At 34.9% G+C, this 23559-nt stretch overlaps 1 protein-coding gene across 2 annotated transcripts; it reads right to left on the reverse strand.

Annotated features, from left to right (window-relative positions):
* Positions 1-1198: 1198 nt before the first annotated feature.
* On the reverse strand, positions 1199-22392 carry LOC114530746. 2 transcript variants are annotated; one of them, XM_028552361.1, is made up of 7 exons: positions 22314-22392; positions 19857-19915; positions 4335-4442; positions 4112-4213; positions 3610-3781; positions 3367-3411; positions 1199-2406 (listed from the first exon to the last, which is right to left on the reverse strand). In XM_028552361.1, exons 1-7 carry the CDS (start codon positions 22327-22329, stop codon positions 2165-2167), a joined length of 744 nt encoding a protein of 247 aa, XP_028408162.1. In that variant the 5' UTR covers positions 22330-22392; the 3' UTR covers positions 1199-2164. The 2 variants fall into 2 exon arrangements, with proteins under 2 accessions (XP_028408162.1, XP_028408161.1); XM_028552360.1 differs by lacking the exons at positions 19857-19915; positions 22314-22392 and adding an exon at positions 4563-4692.
* Between the last annotated feature and the right edge of the window lie 1167 nt (positions 22393-23559).

A 23559-nucleotide genomic window follows, 5' to 3' on the forward strand; every position in this document is an offset into this window, starting at 1 on the left:
ACCTTGCCATTGTGCAGGTAATGAAATTAGACCTTGCCATTGTGCAGATATTGAAATTGAAACCAGCCATTGTGAAGGTATTGAAATTGAAACCAGCCATTGTGAAGGTATTGAATTGTAATGTTTAATGTTTTATATTAATCTATTTTGCTTGTCATATCTTAAGAACCAATTGATTAAGAGTTGAAAGAACAGTGGTGATGGTGTATTCAAATTATATACTATCACAATGTTTATGTGCCATTATTACTGAGACTTTCAAATGATGTATCGGTAGAGGAAAATCCAGGTCTTAGGACATACCTTCCTGGTAACTACTACTCAGCAATACACATTTATATCAATGATGAATGATGGTGTTCAATGTTGACTGATTGTTGTACTGATTAACACAGTGATAAGATATTGTCAACGAAACTTGCAAACATGCAAACCTCGCAGTCTTATTGGACCTAGGAACTATATCTCCATGCTGATAAGTTTTCTGTAATCAACATTGCGAACCACCTGTACCTTCCTTCTGGATCTATGAAATCACACTATCATCTTAGTTATAATGGTGATAACAGATTGTTATTGTTAATAAACTTTGGGCAAACAAGCCTTATAATCTTACTGGAGCAATAACAATTATAACATTTATTAACTTATATACCATTCATTGATCAACAAAATAACCAATGTTGTATGTAACAAAGACATGCTGATAATCAAGGGACATCAAAACAAAATAATTTGAAAACATCTGAAATCTTCTTTCTCTACTTTTAAACTAAGCTTTATGTTATCAGAGGATTCGTGCCACTATTCTGGAACCTTACTCTCTTTTTTGTTCTCTCCAACTATTCTGCTTAAAAATATATATTTCCTATCTCTTGTAAATCTGCTTTTATATATGTTTTAATCTGTAGTAAAATGTATTTAATACAATAAAATATTAGATTGTGTAATAAAATCGACTTCGTTATAACTGTATTCAACTAGCTAACTATAGGGCATTTTTGCCGTTTTGTTTGGCATTAGAATGTAAGAGTAAAGGGCATGTTACACGGTGCAATTTTTCTTCCAACTTGCAATGCAATTCTTCTTTTAAAGAGACGTAAATTAGTGAAGAGGCTTCAAAGTGTAAGTGTAAGAAACGCCATGGAGTGTAATAAAAACAAAAGTTCGGTAGTTGCCAAATTTACATCTCTCAAAAGAAGAATTGTATTGCACGTTGCAAGAAAAATTGCACCGTGTAACAGGGCCTTAAGCATCAGTTGATATTTACTCGCTATTTACTCGTTGATATTTACTATAGCAGCCTGTCGTTTGACATTGAATACAAAATAGGTTTATCGCAGTTAATGTTTATGGCTACCCACATGTACGCATTGCGTACCTATTTTTTATTTATGCCATCAAAATTCATTAAAAATTTTAATTTTACCCTATGAGGTCTTCGATAGCTATTATATAACCAAGATAATCGTATTTCATTAAGACTAAAAAGAGTTCTCAATACTAAATTAAAAATCAGAGCTATATTATTATTTAAAATCTTAATATCTTAAAAAAAAAGAAGAGCAATCTTCTAGGGCTTTATTTTATTCGAGCGAAAATAAGTCGCAAACAGCGCGTTTGTACGGGATACTGTTAAAATTATTCGAAATTAGTCGCAAACACGACTCAAATTCTCTGCCGCAAATCCCTGCTGCCGAGACAGTTTTTGCATTGTGACTGGAAGGAATGCCTGGAAGGTTGATGCTCAGATATGCACCAACGTTTAATGTCAGATTTGGTCGCGAAGCCGTTTATTTTCGTGAACTTCGCTACTTAAATTAGCCGCGGCCTATTTTGGACGAGCTCTAAAGTCTGGGCTAATAATTTAGGCCGCGGCTTGTTTTATCCGCGAAGAAATGGAGCGTTTATACGACTGTTCGCGACTTATTTTCGCTCGTATAATTGGCCCTATGGTTATTCATTTTTTTCCCTGCCAGTTGAACCTGGATAGGTTGTGCTTGGAAACTTTTTAAAACATTTAACATTTTAAAAACCTCAAGCAACTTTTATTGTTTGAGGACACGTTTAGCGATCAACTTAAACCTTTTGTACCACAGATTTTTCTCTTACAAAATTTACCAGCACAATCTATCAAGTTCTGATGAGCTTCTAGTACACATGATCATCTGGTTAGGCAGACAGGAGTGCAACACACAACTGATGACCATCTGAGAGAAAAATTGCAATTTCTTAAATCCCTGTTGAGATCTTTGATTTGCAAAGCACAATGTTCATAACACACGGCTCTTCCGGATGATCTAAACTTGCAATCTAATATCCAATCGTTTGGATTACATGAAGTTTTTGGCCCATTTGGACATAATGGAAAGTTCATTGAACGTTTTCCCCTCCTGCCAGTTCTATCTACAATGTCAAAAAAGGAAAGGCGATGAGAAAGTGTATAGTGTGCACATGATTGTGCAAAGTATTTAATGTGAATTGTACCTACAGTATTAAAATGTGAATGCGCATGTGTAGTATTGAATGTGAATGTGTGCAGTATTGAATGAGAGTTTGTGCAGTATTGAATGTAAATTGTACAGTATTGAATGTGAATGTGTGCAGTATTGAATGAGAGTGTGTGCAGTATTGAATGTAAATTGTACAGTATTGAATGTGAGTGTGTGCAGTATTGAATGAGATGTGTGCAGTATTGAATGTAAATTGTACAGTATTGAATGAGAGTGTGTGCAGTATTGAATGAGAGTGTGTGCAGTATTGAATGTAAATTGTACAGTATTGAATGAGAGTGTGTGCAGTATTGAATGTAAATTGTACAGTATTGAATGTGAATGTGTGCAGTATTGAATGAGAGTGTGTGCAGTATTGAATGTAAATTGTACAGTATTGAATGTGAGTGTGTGCAGTATTGAATGAGAGTGTGTGCAGTATTGAATGTAAATTGTACAGTATTGAATGAGAGTGTGTGCAGTATTGAATGAGAGTGTGTGCAGTATTGAATGTAAATTGTACAGTATTGAATGACAGTGTGTGCAGTATTGAATGTACAATTGTGTGCAGTATTGAAGTGAGTGTGTGCAGTATTGAATGAGAGTGTGTGCAGTATTGAATGTAAATTGTACAGTATTGAATGAGAGTGTGTGCAGTATTGAATGAGAGTGTGTGCAGTATTGAATGTAAATTGTACAGTATTGAATGACAGTGTGTGCAGTATTGAATGTAAATTGTACAGTATTGAATGTGAATGTGTGCAGTATTGAATGAGAGTGTGTGCAGTATTGAATGTAAATTGTACAGTATTGAATGTGAGTGTGTGCAGTATTGAATGTAAATGTGTGTAGTATTGCTAGACGTTACACATACCAAACGATTTCATAAACAATGCTTGCGCGAACGTCTGGAAGTCATCTACAAGTGTAAACAATATTTTCACCACTACTTTCTCTGCCTGGAAAAGTTTCTTAAAATATCTCATGTGTTTTAAATTGAATTGTGAAAAGTCTTAATAGGAACAAAGGCAGACGAAGTGCCCAATCTCCCTCGATCATTTTGCACAGTAATTTTGTTATATTTAGGTCTAAGTATATTTTCTAGTTATCTTCCTACCATTTATATTTTTGCTAATTTCTTTCATACTGTAAACAGGAAGTCTGCCGCAAAATTTAAGCACTTGTGGTTTTAAATCCTTTGTCTCCAATCGTTTATCAATGATCCATTCCGATGAACTTGCACCCAACAAACTAGATCTTCCCTCACTCGAGCCATTCAATTTTTTTAACTATAAGGAGAAAAAATCGATCGTATTTATAACAGGTTGTATGACACAGCTGCATGTATATGTGATAAATTGGAGCAGGGGTGCATATTCAGTAGTGGTTCTGTGACGCAGGTTCTGAATATTGTTTGCTGTAGGACATCACTATACGTTAATCGCTTGTTTACTATACGTATTAAGTGTCCGTATAAGTGTGATATAAGCAACAGATATCTCAAGTTTGATCTGATCGGATTAACTAGGATTCAAACAGCTTAATCCTATCCGACGCACACCATCAATAATTCGCGTTTCTATGTGAAATAAAACATACATGAAGCTTATTTAACTCACAAAATCTATGTAAACTTTCAATTTTCCAGGATTTGGCAAGTTTTTCTCCAGTGGTTTGATGTGACATATGCCCACATCAGGTACGCGGGTGATTGTCAAGCCCTGTATAAGAACAAAAATTTATCACAAAGATATAAGATGGTAAAAATTGTAGACACTCCTTTCTACAATCGAAGAACCAATTAGAGAATCGAAAAAAGTATATTCAGACTAAATCAATTACCAGGTTGAAGTCGTTCAGAACTTCGTTGTACTTTTGCACTATAAACGAGGTAGTATTATCTTTCACACTGATCTTCTTATTAAAATAACGAGTTCCTTCCTCATCCATCTAGAAATACAAAATATAAAATAAAACTAAATTTTCATGTACAATTACAGTAATGAAATTATAGTATAGAAATAGAATATTTCACGTCATAAAACGTAAACAATATAAGTATTCTCGAACCTTGCAATTAACGACGGAAAATAATTTAAGAATTGCCATCAGACAAAAAACAAAGAATATTGTTGGTTTATTCATTGATGCTTTTCCAAGAAAACGTTTTATGACACTTATTGTTCAAATACTCTGCAGACATATACAGCAGCAGGAATATGAGGACTGAAACTCGCCTCAAACTGTATTTATAGCAGCGCTTTACCAGCATGACCTCTTAGTTTATTGCCGGACGTCTGAAGTGTGGTGGGAAGAATCTGCACGCACCAAGTGATTAATCTATTCAAGTTGGACCGCCACAATGATTGTGCTGAAACGGAACTACTTGAGAAAGCAACATACGGAGATTAGATTATAATGAAATTTTCGTGTTTACAAAGACGGCGGCGTTTTGTTTGTTGTAGTATTATTGCTCTTGTACTGGGTAATAATGCACCAATTTTTTTATTCTTTTCGTAAAATCGTACGAAAAAAATCATATGCTTGTCATAAACATACGATTCCTTTTGATTTGTATCATTTCTAACAACCGTTGTTTGGTATATACTACGTTGAAACCTCTTGCCTCTTGTCTAATATCCAACGTAATACAAGGTTTTAAATGTATCGTATCCATTTCAGTCTTCCAGCAGTGTACCGGATACTTTCAACGAGGCGTCTTTAATACTTCTGTGTACGCAGGAAACGCTGAAATCGTCAATAAATTTTACTGATTAGTTTATTATGTAGGTATTCCCATGATGGTGAGTGCAATTCGGGATTAATAGTACGAGCGATGTTAACATTTTTTGCCAAAATTGGTCAAACAGCAAGCTGGCGAACATGAACTATTGCACCTTATGAGTTATTCGAATTGAAATTTAAAAACATTTGTTTAAAAGCCCCGCTACGCGATCGATTGATTTTGTAAACACTGGTATTCGTTCTAATACATTAAGTATTAATTACACTCCTATTCGTTGTTATTATTATTAAATTATACTGTTGTACAATGAATCGTGTCACAAAATAAACAAAATTGCGAGACGGTATTTACATAAAAACAAGACAACCTTGGACAACCTTAACTTAAAACCGGAACTTTAATCGAAAATACTAGCGAAGGCACAAAAGCATTGAATCAGAGCAGGACAAGAAAAAATCTGTTGCTTGCGTTTATTATGCCATAAATTATATTAATAAGTGGCATCAAATTTTTATTTTACTCCGCCAATAATAAGCAAAATAATAATGCAGTGATAACATAATTACATATACAAGACCTTGTCTCAGTAAACATTTTAACAGCATCGACTGCTTTTCCAATCAAGCGATTGAAAAAGATTTTGACACGTGTGGGAAACAGAATTTCCATGAGCAATCTTACTCCTGTGGAGATTCTAAGTGCTGCATGACTTATACCCATGCAAACACATTGAATGGGAGATCTAAATCACGTCGTAACGATTCCATGACGTTATTATTCTTCCAGTGGCCGCGGAAGATCGTTAAGGCTGGCTAATATTCATAATATATTCATGCATACAAGTACGAATGTGCTGCATAGAAATGCGACTGTACTGCATACAAGTACGATTGTGCTGCAAAGAAAACGACTGTACTGCATACAAGTGCGGCTGTACTGCATAGAAATTCAGCTGTACTGCATACAAGTACGATTGTGCTGCGTAGAAATGCTTTGTCATGCTGCATAGAAAGTGTCGCGAAAGCAGGAACATAGGAATAAACGTCTATACTTCCGAACGTTTTACAAACGTTTGGATTTACAAGTAATAATAACTTTTCATTACGCGGGGAAAACGTGGAGAAAAGGATTGGGAATGGGGGAAATGCATGGGTGAAGTTGTTTTGACATGAATGTGTGGAGAGCAATGACGGATCTAGGCCCTGGGAATGAGGATGGAATTTGACATGAATTAAAAATTGCCACCACGAGGACCACTATAAAGCTCTTATTAGAAGATTGAAAGAAAGAAAAATGTTTTAAAACAATGAAATATTACATTAATTGAGCAACATAATACGAACGGTAAATAGGGGTATATAGCTATAACCATGCGTATACACTATCATGGTAGCTAGTTGAATATGTTTAATTTAAACTATTGGATAATACGTAATTTCAATTTAAAGCTGACCAGCCCCATTTATGAACATTTTTATTTAGTAAGCTCAGGTAAAGAAAGTAATATATTTTGTAGTCAATAAGATGGGCCGAACCTCATTTAGTACATTTTTAAAATTTAGTATTTTATGCTTTTAATGTTAACTAAACGCCTATAATGTATATAAATATCAATACTGTGCAACATACTATGCCCCTAATAAATGAGGAAACGTAGGGAGTGTGACTATATTCTCTTTGAAGTATTTATTCAAAGTTGAATTTTGGAAAATTCCTTGCAAACATGTTATAAATGCAAGGTGAAGGAAGGACTATGGAACTATTAGAACTCGATTTTTGCCAAGACCTCACTATTGCCTTGGGTGCTTTAGGGTTGTGATAAGCAAAGCTTAGGTTTAATTGTAAAAATATATACATAATACAAAATGGTATAACATGCACCATTGTCAACAACTCTTTATGCCAAATACACGGACTTTCAATCACAATATATTTCAAGTACATACTAGTATAAATACTACAATTTGATCGATTTTAGTGTGTTTTATATTATGGTATATTATATAATAATACTTACTCATAGTGTTAGTCCTCACTTTGAATAAATGTTTTCTGTTAAAATGCCCTACAACAATTACAGCATTTTTCGCATTGACTAGTGAAACCTTTTTTTTCTTTCAATCGAGAATATTCAACAATGGACCTAGCTCGTGGCAAGATTTAATCATCAAGTAACAGCTACACCCTCGTGTGCTAATTTACAAATTCTAAGCGGGGGAAGATGATGTTCTTTTTACTCTTATTCTTATATTACTTGAAAAACTTTAGGAAATAAAGACGATTATTCCTATTTTCGTGCTTTCGCGACACTTTCTATGCAGCACAGTCACATTTCTATATGCAGCACAACCGCATTTCTATTCAGCACATAAGATAAGTTTAACTGGGATCCATTTCAGTTTTTTAATTCTCGTTTTTGACCTCATTTCATAGTTTGAGTTAGTGATAACACGAGCAGCCCTTTTTTGCATTTTATAGACTAGAATTTTTCAAGATTGTTACAATTACCATCATTCCAAACTGTTGAGCAATATGTATGTGTTTATTCCAATTTAGTTTATCGTCAATTATAATCCCCAAGACCTCCTTTTCTTTGACCTGTTGTATCTGAAAGTTACCTGTATGCATTCGAGGGTTACTTGAGATTTTAGTAAGTTTTTTCTTTTAGACGCAATGAGCATGTATTTTGTTTTTTTTTATATTTAAATTTAGTTAATTTGTTAGCTTTAAGCCATTTGTTTACATTATCCAAATCTGAACTTAGTTTATATTCTATCGAAGGCTTTTTTGAAGACTAGAAAAAGGACCCCGTTAATTAGTCCCTTATCCATATTTAATAACCACTGATTCGTAGAGTAGTATAACAAAGCTGTTTCTGTGAGTCGTCTCAGTTATTCTAGTTGGTTTATTGATTAACTGCTCCAGTTGATAAGTACTTAATAATTCTTTAAATCGTTTTGGCTTTGCTATACTTGATTTGTTTTCTTCAGGGAGTAGATTTATATTGAAGTCTCCTGTTATGATAATTTCTTTATTCTCGTTATCAACATTTTGAAGGAAAAATTCAAATCGGTCAAGCAATGCTATATTTGATCCCGAGGGTATATACCAATGATAAAATTAAAATTGGCTTTGTGTTTGGTTTTTCAAGACAAATTGCCTCAACATCATCTGGTATTAAACACTTCCTTTCAAAATACGGTATAACCTTGCGTACGTAAATAGCTACTCCTCCACCGTGTCTATTCCTATCATGTCTTATTAAATTATAACCTTGTAATTCAATTTCCAAATTTTTAGTCGATAGGTCAAGCCTTGTTTCATTAATGCATAATAGATCAAAAGATATTTGTTTTGCAAATATTCGAAGTTTCTCAATATATTTAATTAAGCTTGTAATATTTAGCTGTCCTACAGTAAATTCTTTAAGAGTGGCATAAGTTTTAGTTCGGCCAGTCATCTGTGTTGCGTCAGATTTACTGATCTATTTCAATTGAGTCTGGAGCTATTTCAATTGAGTTTAGAATTAAATGTGACTTTATATTTCTAGCTAGAATAGCTGTATCCTGTTTATTAAGATGCATCCCAGATCTGTTTAAGTGAATAGTTTTGATATTCGTACGGCTTATGAGACCCCAATTTCTTTGCGTGCACAACTTATCTAAGCGTTCATTAACTAATTTTACCATATATCCGCAAGTCCTTTATTATCATTTCTTGTTATACCACTTCAGAGAATGTTAAATCAATTCTTGGATCTTCCGTCCTAATCGATTCTCCTAGTGCAGCAATAGATTGTATAATTTGTTTTGGTGATTAACAGGTAAGTCATTAGTTCCAATATGAATAATCAATTCCTGAGGTTTATTGTTAATTGTAGGCTTAATGTAGTGTGTCATGTCGTCGATTTTCGCTCCGGGAAATGTTTTTGCAGTAACGTTTTTATTTGTTCCGTTTCTTTAACCTTCGGGTGTCGACAAATTTTAGCATTGAGTCACCCACAATTGCTATATCTTCACGCCGGTATTACTTGTTTTGTCTTTCTTGTTCATTGAGAGGTTGACGATATGAAGCGCTCGGAGTTTGTGTATTGGCTTCAGATGCGGGAATATTGCGTTGTTTATGTCCAGTTTGGTTATAACCAGGTGGTGTAGCAGGCTTTTCCGCCTAACTTGCTTCCGCCGTATGGTTTTTCAAATGCAATAACTGAATCGTTCTCATTAGGTATTTCTTGCTCTGATAGTACGCTGTATTGGTTCGCCGTATTGATCGTATTTATCAGTGTATTTGTCGCTGCAAAAGTGGTTTTATTAAATGGCTTTTTTTATAGTGCATTTTTTCGTTCGTGTCGTTTCAACAAAAGAACTATCAACATTCCTTGGCTTAGTGGCGTTATTAGATTTATTCTTGGTTATTTCACAACTTATTAATTATCAATTATATCACAGTTTGCAAGCTTTGTTTTTCTTGTTCGGCTGATTTAATTCGATATTTAATGGTATTGGTTAATGCTTCAACCGACGGTATTGGTTAATGCTTCAATTTTTTTCCCTCAGGGACTGATTTTCCTTCTTTTAAGCCCCGCACAGACGAGCAAGTTTTCATTGACAAGTTTTTTGACACGTTCACTTGCTCGTGTGTACGACGAACAAGTTTTCCTTGACAAGTTTTATTTGTTCGTGTGTACGTAAAAAAATTTTTCTTGGCAAGTTTTACGAGTCCGCATTACTGAAGTACGTAAACAACTCCCGGGATACTTCATTTATATTACGTGAAGACAGTTGTTAGACAAAGCACAGAGAGACAAACGTTTTGTTGGCCAAGGCATTTTGCGTTGTTGTTTTTGTCCTTATATTCTGTGATACCCGTGTTCCACAAACTTTCTCTGGATTGTAGGGCTTCCAATAAAATAAAGACAGCAGAATCCGTCCAGGAAACTGCCATAATAATTCTTAAAGGACCGAATTTCAAGACAAACAAAAATTATGAAACTTCAAAAAGCCGCTCGAATATATTGATGCGCAGTAGCCTACTGCGCATTTCCTTGTCAAGTTTTCCTTGACGGCCGTACACACGAACATTTTTCCTTGTTGAAAAGCTGGAATGACTAGCTTTTGAACAAGGCTCCTTGTCAAGGAAAAATTGTCAATTTTCGTGCGTACACACGGGCAAATAAAACTGGTCAAGGAAAACTTGCTCGTCTGTGCGGGGCTTAAGGCAGTGTTCTCCCTTTCAGCTCGTTTGACTTTGTCTTGGAAACTGAACCCAAGTGTAAAAATAACAAATGTCTCATGATCACATAATCCCCAGTGGACAAAACGCACAGCAGGTATTCGAATTAGGCATTCCTTTTTACTCTTAATAAAGAAAATTCTGGAATTCAGTGTAAACAAAGAAATCACTGTTGTCTAAAAAAGCACGCATGCACAATGGTTAACAACGGAAGTGCTGCCTTGCATATTACATTCAAACTTGGAGAATTCATTTATCGCTAATTTCTGGTAATATGATTTTTTTATGTTTTGCTCAAGGACGATCAGATGAAAAGATAACAGCTGTCACATTCTTTCACAATGACAAATCACAAATGCACCGCACGAGATAACTTCAAACAAATTGAAATAAGTCAAATCGAACCGGAGATTATCCCGGCTAATTTTGAAGTAAAGGTCGAAATCAAAAATTATGTTTTACTTTATAAGATTTCAGATTTATCTATATTCCAAGAGTTTAGCATGCAATATTTTAATCGGCTTAAGTCATACATTAAATTAACAATTCAAGGTCGTGGTAATATAACCTTAATACTAAATCATTATTGTCAGTTACCAGCCAGTATACATGATCACTTGGTTGGACACCTAAGTGTGCAACATGTAACTGACGAAAAATTGTTATAGAAATTGCATTTTCTAAAATCATTCCCGAGATCTTTTACAGGAAAAGCACAATCTTCAAAACAGACTTTTCTTGCAGATAGCATAAACCTGCAATGAATCATCCAGTCTCTAGAACTACATTTAGGAAGCATGTTCAAGGTCTCTTGGCATACTGGAAAGCTCGATGAACGTTTTCTTCTACTATCAATTCTATCTACAATGTCGAAAGAGAAGAAAAGTGATGAGAAAATGCGTAGTGGTGAATGTGAATTATTATAATACAGAGACGGCACGTAAAGGGGAACGATATATAATCCATAAGCTACCAAGTATTTTAAACAGGTATGTGTCCATTTTGTTAATTCGTAATTTGAATGATTCATTATAAGATGCAGTTTATTTGAATGTTTCAACTTCAAAAGGCTTTTCAGTTGAATTGTCTTTCGTATCCGTAACATTATTTTTCCTTACGGTGAGACGGGCCGGATCGTTTCTTCAATCAATTTAAATACAACTATCATTCTCATGAGACAGTTCAAGCATATATACGAAGTATATTAAACATTAAACATGATCAGTTGGTCGAACGTCAAAATACCTAAAGCGAGTAATTCGATTATCAAAACGTTAGGGAACGGCTGTTCTATATTATATTAAACAGTGGGCGAGGTCAACGTTGTATTTAGCAAGTTAAAAGGCAACGACGTCCAATATTTCCTTTCTAGGCAGAAAATACTGATTTCCTTGCAGAGGCGTAGCCAGGCTGACAGCTAAACATTGCTGTGCAAATTATATGTTAACATCAAATGTGGTATAACAACTGCCTAAAATAGACAAAACACTTCTCGACGTTTCGACCTGAGGGCCTTCGTCAGGAGAGTTAGTCATACTAACTCTCCTGACGAAGCCCTCAGGTCGAAACGTCGAGAAGCGTTTTGTCTATTTAGGCAGTTGTTATACCACATTTGATGCTAAGTTGTTCGAAGACGCTGCCACGCTGCTCCTTGGTTATATTGGAAATTGTATGTTATTATCATTATTTCACATTATTCATTTCTTTAGAAATTCATAGTTTTTACAGTCAATGAACACCAAAATATCAGCATAGCGTGACCAAATTATCTCACTGGCTACGCCACTGTCGATTGGCATGGCCACAAATGTTTTGTACAGGATCGGTTAAAAGACTCAAACCACTTATACATACCAAACGATTTCATAAATAATTCTTGTACGTACGTCTGGAAGTCATCTACAAAGTGTAAACAATATTTTTACCACTACTTCCTCTAACCCGAGATAAATTTCTTAATATATTTTAAAGTTTTTAATTGAATTGTTTGAAAAAATGATGGTAATCTTTAAACTGCAAATTAAGGCGAAAGTCTAATAGGGACGAAGGCAAACGAAGGGGTAATGCACAGCCAATTTTGTTCTATATAGGTGATAGGAACATTTCAGTATATAAGTACTTTCTAATTATTTCCATACCATTTTTATCTTTGGCAATTTCTTTCATACTGTAAACAGGAAGTCTGCCGCAAAATTTTACCACTTGTAATTTCAAATCTTTTGTCTCCAATCGTTTATCAATGGACCATTCAGATGCACTAGCACCCAACAAACCAGATTTTCCATCCAACGAGGCATTCAATCTTTTTAACTATGTATAGGAAGAATCGATCCTATTGATAACGGGTTGTATGACATAACAGCTGTATGTGATTAATGAGAACAGACATTCATATTCGTGTAGTCGTTCTGTCCATTTGCTTGCTTTAATTAGCACTTGCATTGACAATCTCACGACTCTTAACACTTTTAAGTAGACGTGACAGAACCTACGGGCGTTTGATAAAACTTTCAAGGCGCTGTTATACTATGCAACTTCCTTGCACCTTCAATGCAATTCTATTCCTGAGACATCCCGGCTAAAGTTTACAAATACGGACAGTTCTTGTGGAAGCTGCAACCGCCTGCTAACCTCTCAATTATACAATTTAATTGTAATTAAGTTGCAAGGAAAATTGCATAGTGTTACAGCGTCTTTATACGTCTTTATGGTGTCTCAAAAAAACGGGTTTGCACCATAGTTCAGCATTTTAAAGTAATTAGTATTTTAAATGAAGGATTAAAAGCCATTTTCAATTCCCAGAGGTGCTTATCTACATACGGTAGTATCGTATTATTAGCGCGTTAAAGACTGGGCATGTGAACTGGTCGAGTGCGTTGCGGCCCTTGTATAGAAACCGCAGGCGACCACAAATTGAAATCACCCATTCAATAATACAATATTATGAATAATTAGAACATCGGTAAACAGAACGAGAGACACAAAGTCCATAAGCATGTTTTGTGGAAATTTTTAAGTCGATTGAATAAAGATATCTCCAGTTTGATCTAAACGGATTACCAGTTATATTCTTAAAATCGGGCTTAAAATTTGCGCTACCGTTCCTTAGTATACTATGTTGAAATCCCCATGCCTCTTGTCTCGCGTTATATCCAGCATAATACAGGGTCTGCATTGTTTTACTTAGGCGTCTTTTATACTTCCGCTAAAATCGTTATGGATTATACTGATTAGTATGTGTAGGTATCCCCAGGCTCTAGAACGATCATGGGGGGGGGGTGAATATTCATATATTGCAATATTGCACTTACAAAAGAAGTCCGTCGGGCAGAACTGGGGTCAGGGTAAAACGCGGATACGGAGGAATGGACGGATAGCGATGGACGGACGGACGGACGGACGGACGGACGGATAACTTACTTTTCAATAAAACAAATTTTAAACGTCATATCCGCGTTTTACCCAATCGGGTAAAACGCGGATATGGTATAAAATAGGCTTTTCGGGTATTTAAAAGTCTTATCCGCGTTTTACCCAATCGTTACATTATCGTTATAATAGGGACCTTAAGCATGTAGGACGGCAACATAACGACGACGTGGTTGGAATACTCCTTTAAATTAATGTTATGATAAAGCGTTGTTCTATATTATTAACTGTACCAATTTAAGGAGATATAAGACGTTGAAAACATTGTGTTTACGTTTAGGGACAATTCTATAGTGCTTAATTCGAGGTAGCTCTCACTGGGTCCTGAAATAAAGACGTTCTACAAAGGACGTAATATTTGACGTTTTGGCGTTGTAAACAGAACTTAGATCACGTCTAAAACTCCTATAGGTATTTAATAATTCATTTCTTTTCAATAAAGCATTGCATTGATTGCTGCCGTCGTCGTGTTCCCGTCCTACATGCTTAAGGTCCCTAATCTCATGATGGCGGGTACAAGGTGTGACATACTTCTTAGTTCATGCTGCACTAGAGAAGCTATGGAAGGAAGCTACTGTATTGATCTATTTTCTGCATGTGTATGTCAGTAGTGTCGGACAATGCTGGCAGCCTTTATCGATCAGCATGATCTAACTGATTAATAACTGATTTTAAAAAACTCATCTTAGTGTATGTTGGCATAAGTGAAACTAACTGAAAGACATAAATACATTATATTATAAAAAGCAATTATTCCAGATTCGGCAATTAAGTCTGTAGAATAACCATGGTCTAACCTGAGTTGATAAGTCATCTTCCTGTGAGCGTGCAAATGCGAAAACTGTATGTCAGGATAACGAATTTGCCATAATATATGAATATGTTAGTGATCTATTGATGGTCTGAAAATGCGCGGGAATTGTAAAAAACCTGGCGAAATATCAACGTGTTGATGCGCCAACAATTCCTGTGCTTTCGCCAGTGGACGCCAGCCGAATTTTGCTAAACGTTTTCTATCAAATGACCGAAAAGTAGTATGGAAATGTTCGTCAGAACGAAGCGGTGATTCAGCTTGATTCATATCGATAATACTACCAATTACAGTTTTTAAACCGGAAAACATAAATACACGTCGATTATTTTAAACACTAAAATCGAAATATTTCAAATACGCTTGCGTGTCATTATCAATTAGCATGATCAAACTAATTGATCAGTCAGTTTGCTATTTATAATTACATTACAACCATGCCTCAGACATCCGAACAAGCTTTTTAAAAAAGCATATTTTACTTATACAATATACATGTTGGCAAAAGTGCAGCTATAACTGAAAGGCATTGATTACTATGCATTATAGAATGGAATTATTCCAAAGTTACACGAAGTTATAGTCCCATGTGGTTATAAATCACTAAGGTTTAACTTGATTTATGAGTCAGCTTCCTGTGGACGAACATGCATGTGTCACCTATCAGGCGCTTTATCTCCCACCACGCTTTATAGACGTCCGAATCAGCTCTTTAAATAAGCATATTATTTTATTGTATGTTGACTTTGCATGTTGACTCAATCGAATGAAGCATGCTTTCCACTATTAAATAAGAATCATGCTTTCCACTTTAAATAAGAATCATGCTTTACACTTTAAATAAGAATCATGCTTTCCACTATTAAATAAGAATCATGCTTTCCACTTTAAATAAGAATCATGCTTTCCACTTTAAATAAGAATCATGCTTTCCACTTTAAATAAGAATCATGCTTTCCACTATTAAATAAGAATCATGCTTTCCACTTTAAATAAGAATCATGCTTTCCACTTTAAATAAGAATCATGCTTTCCACTTTAAATAAGAATCATGCTTTCCACTATTCTATAAAAATTGATGAAATATTGTATTTCATGTTAAATAAATAAATGCAATACCTGCGTACTAGCAGAAGTAGAAATAAACTATGAGATGAGAAGGTTTGTATATACTTGAAAATTTTGAGGATAATAGTATATATAAATATAAAAATTTAGTTAGCCTCACTGCCTCACCAACCATGTCTAAAATGTTCGCATTATCGAACTTTATGTTGGAGTGTATCATGTAAATATTCCGCTAACTTGGATTTGTTTTGTCTCCCCAATGTTTCACAACAAATGTATATATTTTCTATTTCTGTCGCGCTTGCATACAAGCTCAAGGAGTTTTTTTAAGTTTCACATACGTTTTCATCACTGAACAATGAACACGATGTTGAAAGTCGTTACAATCTGATGAGGTATGGTTAAAACATGTGTCTTGAACTTTTTATTGTAAATATTTGGCAAAAATTCGCTTGACTTTTAAAATAAAATGCGAGGTAAACACACAAAAAGTTGTAAGCGCCAGCGCTTATTCTAGTCAGCAACACTCGATTTTTCGTTATTGCGCATGCGATAAATCTCCAAGAATCTTGGAGATTCCTTCGAATTTGACCAGGGTCTTCGTTGGCCTTTCCACTCACCATGAACACAGAAGACCCTAAGCACGAGGTTGCACAGTCGCATTTCTGTGCGGAACATTCGCACTTGTATGCAGCACAGTCGCATTTCTATCCAGCACATTCGCACTTTTGCCGACCATGACTCTGATCAATGGTAAGTGGTAACCATTTTATTTGGTTCAACTTCAGTACAGATTATTTCGAAAAATGGCGGCTTTTGAAAGGGGGCCACTTCATGCAATTAGCACAACGAGCAATGCATATTGCATCGCATGAGATAATCGCGAATAACACTAGATAGCTTTGACGCACAGGACAGTGCCGGCATCCCAAAGTTCAACAAAAGAACGCGTCTTGGAAACTGAACCCAAGTGTAAAAATAACAAATGTTTCATTATCACATAATCCCTGGTGGACAAAACGCACAGCAGGTATTCGATTGGTTTATTTTATTAGGGCCTTCCAAAATAGATTCGGAGAATTCAATAATCGCTAATTTCTTGTAATATGATTTATTTATGTTTTGCTCAAGTAAGATCAGATCAGATAAAATAAATTGAAATAAGTCAAATCGAACCGGAGATTATCCCAGCCACTTTTGAAGTAATTTTTTATTAAAAAAATTATTTTTTACTCTATAAGATTTCAGATATATCTATATTCCAAAAGTTTAGCATGCAATATTTTAATCAACTTAAGTCATACATTCTTAATTAATAAGGTCGTGGTAATATAACCTTAATACTAAATCATTATTGTCAGTTACCGGCCAGTATACATGATTACTTGTTTGGACACTTAGGCATGCAACATTTAGCTGTCCAAAAATTGTAAGAGAAATTGCAATCGTGCATAGTAAGATCGTCGCTGAGACGATTAAGAAAAGATACAGCACAATCTTCATAACAGACTTTTCTTGCAGATGGCATAAACTTGCAACTAATAATCGAGTCAAGACCACAATTATGAAGCATGTTACCCGAATAAGCCTCTGGACATAATAGTGGAAAGTGAATTGAACGTTTTCTTCTACTGTCAATTCTTTCTACAATGTGGGAAGAGAAGAAAAGTGATGAGAAAATACGTAGTAGCCAATGTGAGTGTTTGTAAAGTTTAAATTTGAAAAATACATATGAATGGAAGATTAAGATTACGGATGAGTGATGAACGATACCGAAGAGGATGAAAGGGGAAGATATATAATCCATAGGCTACCAAGTATTTTAAAAAGGTAGGTGTCCATTTTGACGTGATTTTGTTGATTCGTAATTTGAATGATTTATTATAAGATGCAGTTGAATGTTTGCTATAATTTGAATATTTCAACTTCAAAAGGGTTTTTGAATTGTCTTTCGTATCCCTAACATTATTTTTCCATACGGTCAGACGGCCCTGACCGTTTCTTCAATCAATTTAAATACAACTATCATTCTCATGAGACAGTTCAAGCATATATACGAAGTATATTAAACTTGATCAGTTGGTCGAACGTCAAAAAAACCTAAAGCGAGTAATTCGATTATCAAAACGTTGCGAAACGGCTGCTCTATATTATATTAAACAGTGGGCGAGGTCAACGTTGTATTTAGCAAGTTAAAAGCAACGACGTCCAATATTTCCTTTCTAGGCAGAAAATACTGATTTCCTTGCAGGGTCACGTAGCCAGGCTGACAGCTAAGCATTGCTGTGCAAATTATATGTTATTATCCTTATTCATTATTCATTTCTTTAGAAATTCACAGTTTTTACAGTCAATGAACACCAAAATATTAGCATAGCATGACTAAATTATCTCGCTGGCTACGCCACTGCCAATTGGTATGGCCACAAACGTTTTGTTCAGGATCGGTCAAAACTACTCAAAGTCTCAAACCACTTAATATACATACCAAACGATTTCGTAAATAATTCTTGTACGTACGTCTGGAAGTCATCTACAAAGCGTAAACAATATTTTCATTTTTATGATAAATTTTGTAAAATGTTTTAAAGTTTTTAACTGAATTGTTTAAAAAAATTATGAAAATCTTTAAAGCAAATTAGGGTGAAGAGTCTAATAGGAACGAAGGCAAACGAAGGGGCAATGCACAGCCAATTTTGTTCTATTTAGGTGATGGGAACATTTCAGCATATAAGTGCTTTCTAATTATTTCCATACCATTTTTATCTTTGGCAATTTCTTTCATACTGTAAACAGGAAGTCTGCCGCAAAATTTTACCACGTGTGGTTTCAAATCTTTTGTCTCCAATCGTTTATCAATGGTCCATTCAGATGCACTAGCACCCAACAAACCAGATTTTCCATCCAACGAGGCATTCAATCTTTTTAACTATGTATACGGAGAAAAAATCGATCCTATTGATAACGGGTTGTATGACACAGCTGTATGTGATTAGTTAGGACAGACATTCATATTCGTGTAGTCGTTCTGTCCATTTTCTTGCCTTAGCGCTTGACAATCTCACGACTCTTAACATTTACAAGTAGACGTGACAGAACCTACGGGCGTTTGATAAAACTTTTAAGGCGCTGTTATACTATGTAACTTCCTTGCACCATCAATGCAATTCTACTCCTGAAGCATCTAAAGTTTACAAATACGAACAGCTCTTACGACCTGCTAGCCTCTCAAATATCACAATTTCATTGTAATTAAGTTGCAAGGAAAATTATATAGTGTAACAGCGTGTCGGCGTCTTTATAGTATCCGCCTAGTATTATCGCGTTAAAGACTGGCCATGTGCACTTGTTGAGTGCGTAGCGGTTCTGGTGGACCTATATAGAAACTGCAGGCGACCACAAATTGAAATTGTGCATTCAATAATACAATATTATGAATAATTAGAACATCGGTAAACAGAACGAGAGATATAGGCATGTTTTGTGGAAATTTTAAAGTCGATTGAAAAACGATATCTCCAGTTTGATCTAAACGGATTACCAGTTTTATTCTTAAAATTGGACTGGATTCTGATAAAAAATGTAAAAAACGGATTTAAAGAGCTCAAACCGATCCAACGTACACCATTAATTTAGAAATAGTTACGGGTGAAGTTTTGTTAACTTACAAAATCCATATAAGCCTTCAATTTTCCAGGATTTGGCAAATTTTTCTCCAGTGGTTTGATGTGACATATGCCCACATCAGGTACGCGGGTAATTGTTAAGCCCTGTAAGAATTAAAATACATTGCAAAGATATAAGATGGTAAAAATTGTGGGCATTGCTTTCAATCAATCGATCAATCAATGAAAAAAAAGTATATTCAGATAAAATCAATTACCAGGCTGAAGTCGTTCAGAACTTCTTTGTACTTTTGTACTATAAACGAGGTAGTATTATCTTTCACACTGATCTTCTCATTAAAATAACGAGTTCCTTCCTCATCCATCTAGAAATACACAATTAAAAAAAAAACTAAATTTCCATGTAGCTACAATTACAGTATAATGAAATAGTAGAAATAGTATTCTCAAACCTTGCAATTCACGACGGAAAATAACTTAACAATTACCAACAGACAAAAAGCAAAGAATACACTGTAAATTCAAAAGAGTCGTTTTGACCAGGGCGAGTCATTTCAACACCTTTATTCAAAATGTCATTTTTACTCCTCTAATGTGTCGTTTCGACTCTAATAGTCGTTTTAACTCCGACATTGGGTTAAAATGACAATTTGGAGGACTCGTTTAGTTCTTTTGAAGGGTCACAAGACTCTCGCAAGAGTCAATAGACTCTTAAGTAGAGTTCACATGGAGTCATGTGACTCGTTCTTGGAGCCATATGATTCTTTGTAAGAGTGGTTGAACTCTTTCTTAGAGTCATTCTGGCTTTTATAACAGCCACTTATATACAAAACAAATAATTTGCATGTTTAAAATATTAAATTGAAGTCATTAGGCATGTTATATGTATTCCAAATCCTTTGTATTTGAAGCAAATAACCAGTCAACACATTAAAAAAATACTCAATTATTTTGACACAAACACACTTGATATTAGTTGTTATCGTTTCTTCATGTATCGAGAAAGTCTTATAACTGTCTATTTGTAAGTTAGTTGTGGAACCCCGTTATTGGAGACATATCTCTGTGTGGTGATTCCAGCCATTGCATGTGTGTAGTTCATTTGTAGTTTATGTGTAGTTCATTCTAACTTTTTAACATGGCAAATTTATAAAATAAAATAAATATAAAAAAATATATTACACTGCATGTATATAGGTTTTAAATTTCTGGAAAATGTCAGCTGGACAGGATATGCACACATAAAAATATATTATACATAAATCCATTTTAATAGTTCTGACTCATTGATAAGTATATGCTGATATCAAAAATGACAAATAATCAACAAACGTTCTGATTGGCTAAGACAGAAAGTTTGAATTTCAACGAGAACGTCAGCAATTTAACTGTCATTTCGTAAACCTTTTTGTAAAAGCGTTTCATAAACTTTGTGCAAAGTAAAACGGGAAGAAACAAGATATGTGAAGCATGACAGATACCAAAGATGAACAGGGATACAATCAAGACCGAAAGCCGTGTAAGAGAAATAACTCATAATCTGCAAGCTTATTGTTGTTTTCAAAGGGTGCGTGTTTACTTTGTTTCTTTCGTATTTGCTTCGCAGTAAGGATGAGCTGTATTTGTATAATTTTCAGCTTTGTATGCCGTTTATTTGTTTAATTTTCAGCTTTTTATGCAAACGGATAAACCTGTGAAAGGCTATTACACCTTTGCTATAACTTCAAAAAGTGTTTTTGAAAGTGTAATTTGAATTTTGCTATAAAAAATACACACTATGTCTATGAAGTATAAAACGTTTAGCCGTCGACTGTAATTACAGAATAAAATAACATTTGAGGCTTTTTCTTTGTCTCTGAAGTTTTCTACTGTTTTAATCGTTTGAAACTTCGATTTTAAACCATTACTTAATTAATTGCTGCTAACATATGGCCATTTACCATATTTTAATTTTAAAAATGTATATCCAACCCATTTTTTAAAGACACCGGACATTTGACAGATGGCCTGTTGGCCGATATTTTAAAGCCTGCATGCTTATATATAGATATTTATTATATATAATTTCTCTTCAAAGCAACATATTTGCGGAATGCATGTATGGTATGCTGTAATACTCACTGCATATACATTATTAAACATCGTTTACTCAAACTCTGCTTTTGTATTATATGCAAGCTTCATGAAACTAATATTGGTGTACAGTACTATAGTAAAATTGATGCCACAGAATAGTCGTAATGACCTCAAATAAGAGTAAAATCGATGTCAAAAAGGAGTGGAAATGACTCCAAATAAGAGCAAAAACGATGCTAAAGAAGAGTTCAAATGACCCGAAATAAGAGTACATTGATGCCAAGGAAGAGTTGAAATGACTCCAAATAAGAGAAAAATCGATGCCAAAAAGGAGTCAAAATGACTCCAAATGAGAGTAAAATCGATGCTAAAGAAGAGTCGAATGACTCCAAATAAGAGTAATATTGATGCTAAAAGAAGAGTCGAATGACTCCAAGTAAGAGTAATATTGATGCCACTAAATAGCCGTAATGACCCCAAATAAGAGTAAAATCGATGCTAAAGAAGAGTCGAATGACTCCAAATAAGAGTAATATTGATGCCACAGAATAGTCGTAATGACCCCAAATAAGAGTAAAATCGATGACAAAAAGGAGTCGAAATGACTCCAAATAAGAGTAAAATTGATGCCAAAGTAGAGTCAAAAATCAAAATGACTCTTTTAAAACGACACTTTTGAGGAGTTAATTTGACTCTAGTTAAAGGGTTAAAATGACTCTTTACAGGTGTCAACCCAAAATGAGTCAAAATGACTCTCTTCAAGGAGTCGTCCTGGGGTCAAGAAAACGACTCCTTTGAAGGAGTCAAAATGACTCTTTTGAATTAACAGTGTATTGTTGACTTATTCATTATACTTTTTCAACAAAACCGCTTTATGAAACTTTATGGGTATTCAAATACTCTGAAGACATATACAGCGGCAAGAATATGAAGACTAAAATTCGTCTCAACCTGCATTTATAGCAGCGCTTTTCAGCATGATCTCTAGCTTAGTTTGTTGATTGCCGGCGGACGTCTGAAACGTGGTGGGAAGAATCCGCCATGCTTCAGACGACCTGGAAATGAAGTTTGATTTTGCACGTGGCAAGCAGACTTTCGATTTGACTCAAATTCGCACTGAGACGGAACTACTTCAGAAAATATCATAGCTTCACCGGACAACACTGGACAACTATATAGTAAACTTCCACAATGTTTCCGCGTCGTAGCTAGTAAGCATGCAGTGGCGTAACTACTAACTAGAACGATAAGGAAAGGGAATGTTAATTCACTCTTCTGCCCGACGGATTTTTTTGTGAATTCTCTGCTAATATCTTGATAAACATACACTGCTTAAACTGAAACAATTTACGTCAAATCGCAAGCGGATACAAAAGTCTGATCTTGATTCAACTCGGGTCATACTTTGCAATACAATGCGGAGACTGGTACATTTCAATAGATCGGCCAGTGCGACAAGGACTGCCGCTGATTCAAGTTAGATCATATTGCAATAAATTGTTGAAACGGATACACATATACAACGGATACAACTAATGCTAGAAATTTAGGACCAGTCGTTAGCCTGCGTGTATATGATTAAAATTAAATTAGTTGAATATATGTATGTTTTAATATTTAATTAAATACATATGTTAACATTGCTATAGAATTGGCAGGCATACGCCGTCGATCCTGTCCCTGTATATGCAACACCGTGAAGGCCGTTTAGACTAAATATTAATGGTGACTGATGCGCTAATTAAACTGATTATGTACTTATTCAATTAATATTGTATTGTAATATTGTAGAACGTATTGAGGTAATTAACTAAGTATTTAAATTGTTTCCGAATCCACTGAAAGGTGAGGTTAGATCGAGTGTGGCGACAACAAAAGTGTATCATCGCTTGACCAGAATTTCAATGATTACTATCCTTATTATTCTCTGCTTCAAATCCACTTTTCATTTATTCCGCGGTATAACTATGGCATGGTTTCCAACCATACAGTTTTAACAGTGGTTGGTAGGAGTTTCTTCAGTTATGAACTGCCGCAGTTCATCCAACTGCCTATGGTAGATGGCATCTAACAGTAGAT

This window comes from Dendronephthya gigantea, unplaced genomic scaffold, assembly GCF_004324835.1.
Source record: "Dendronephthya gigantea isolate DGI-Jeju-01 unplaced genomic scaffold, DenGig_1.0 000065F, whole genome shotgun sequence".
Classification (NCBI taxonomy): Eukaryota; Metazoa; Cnidaria; class Anthozoa; order Malacalcyonacea; family Nephtheidae; genus Dendronephthya; species Dendronephthya gigantea.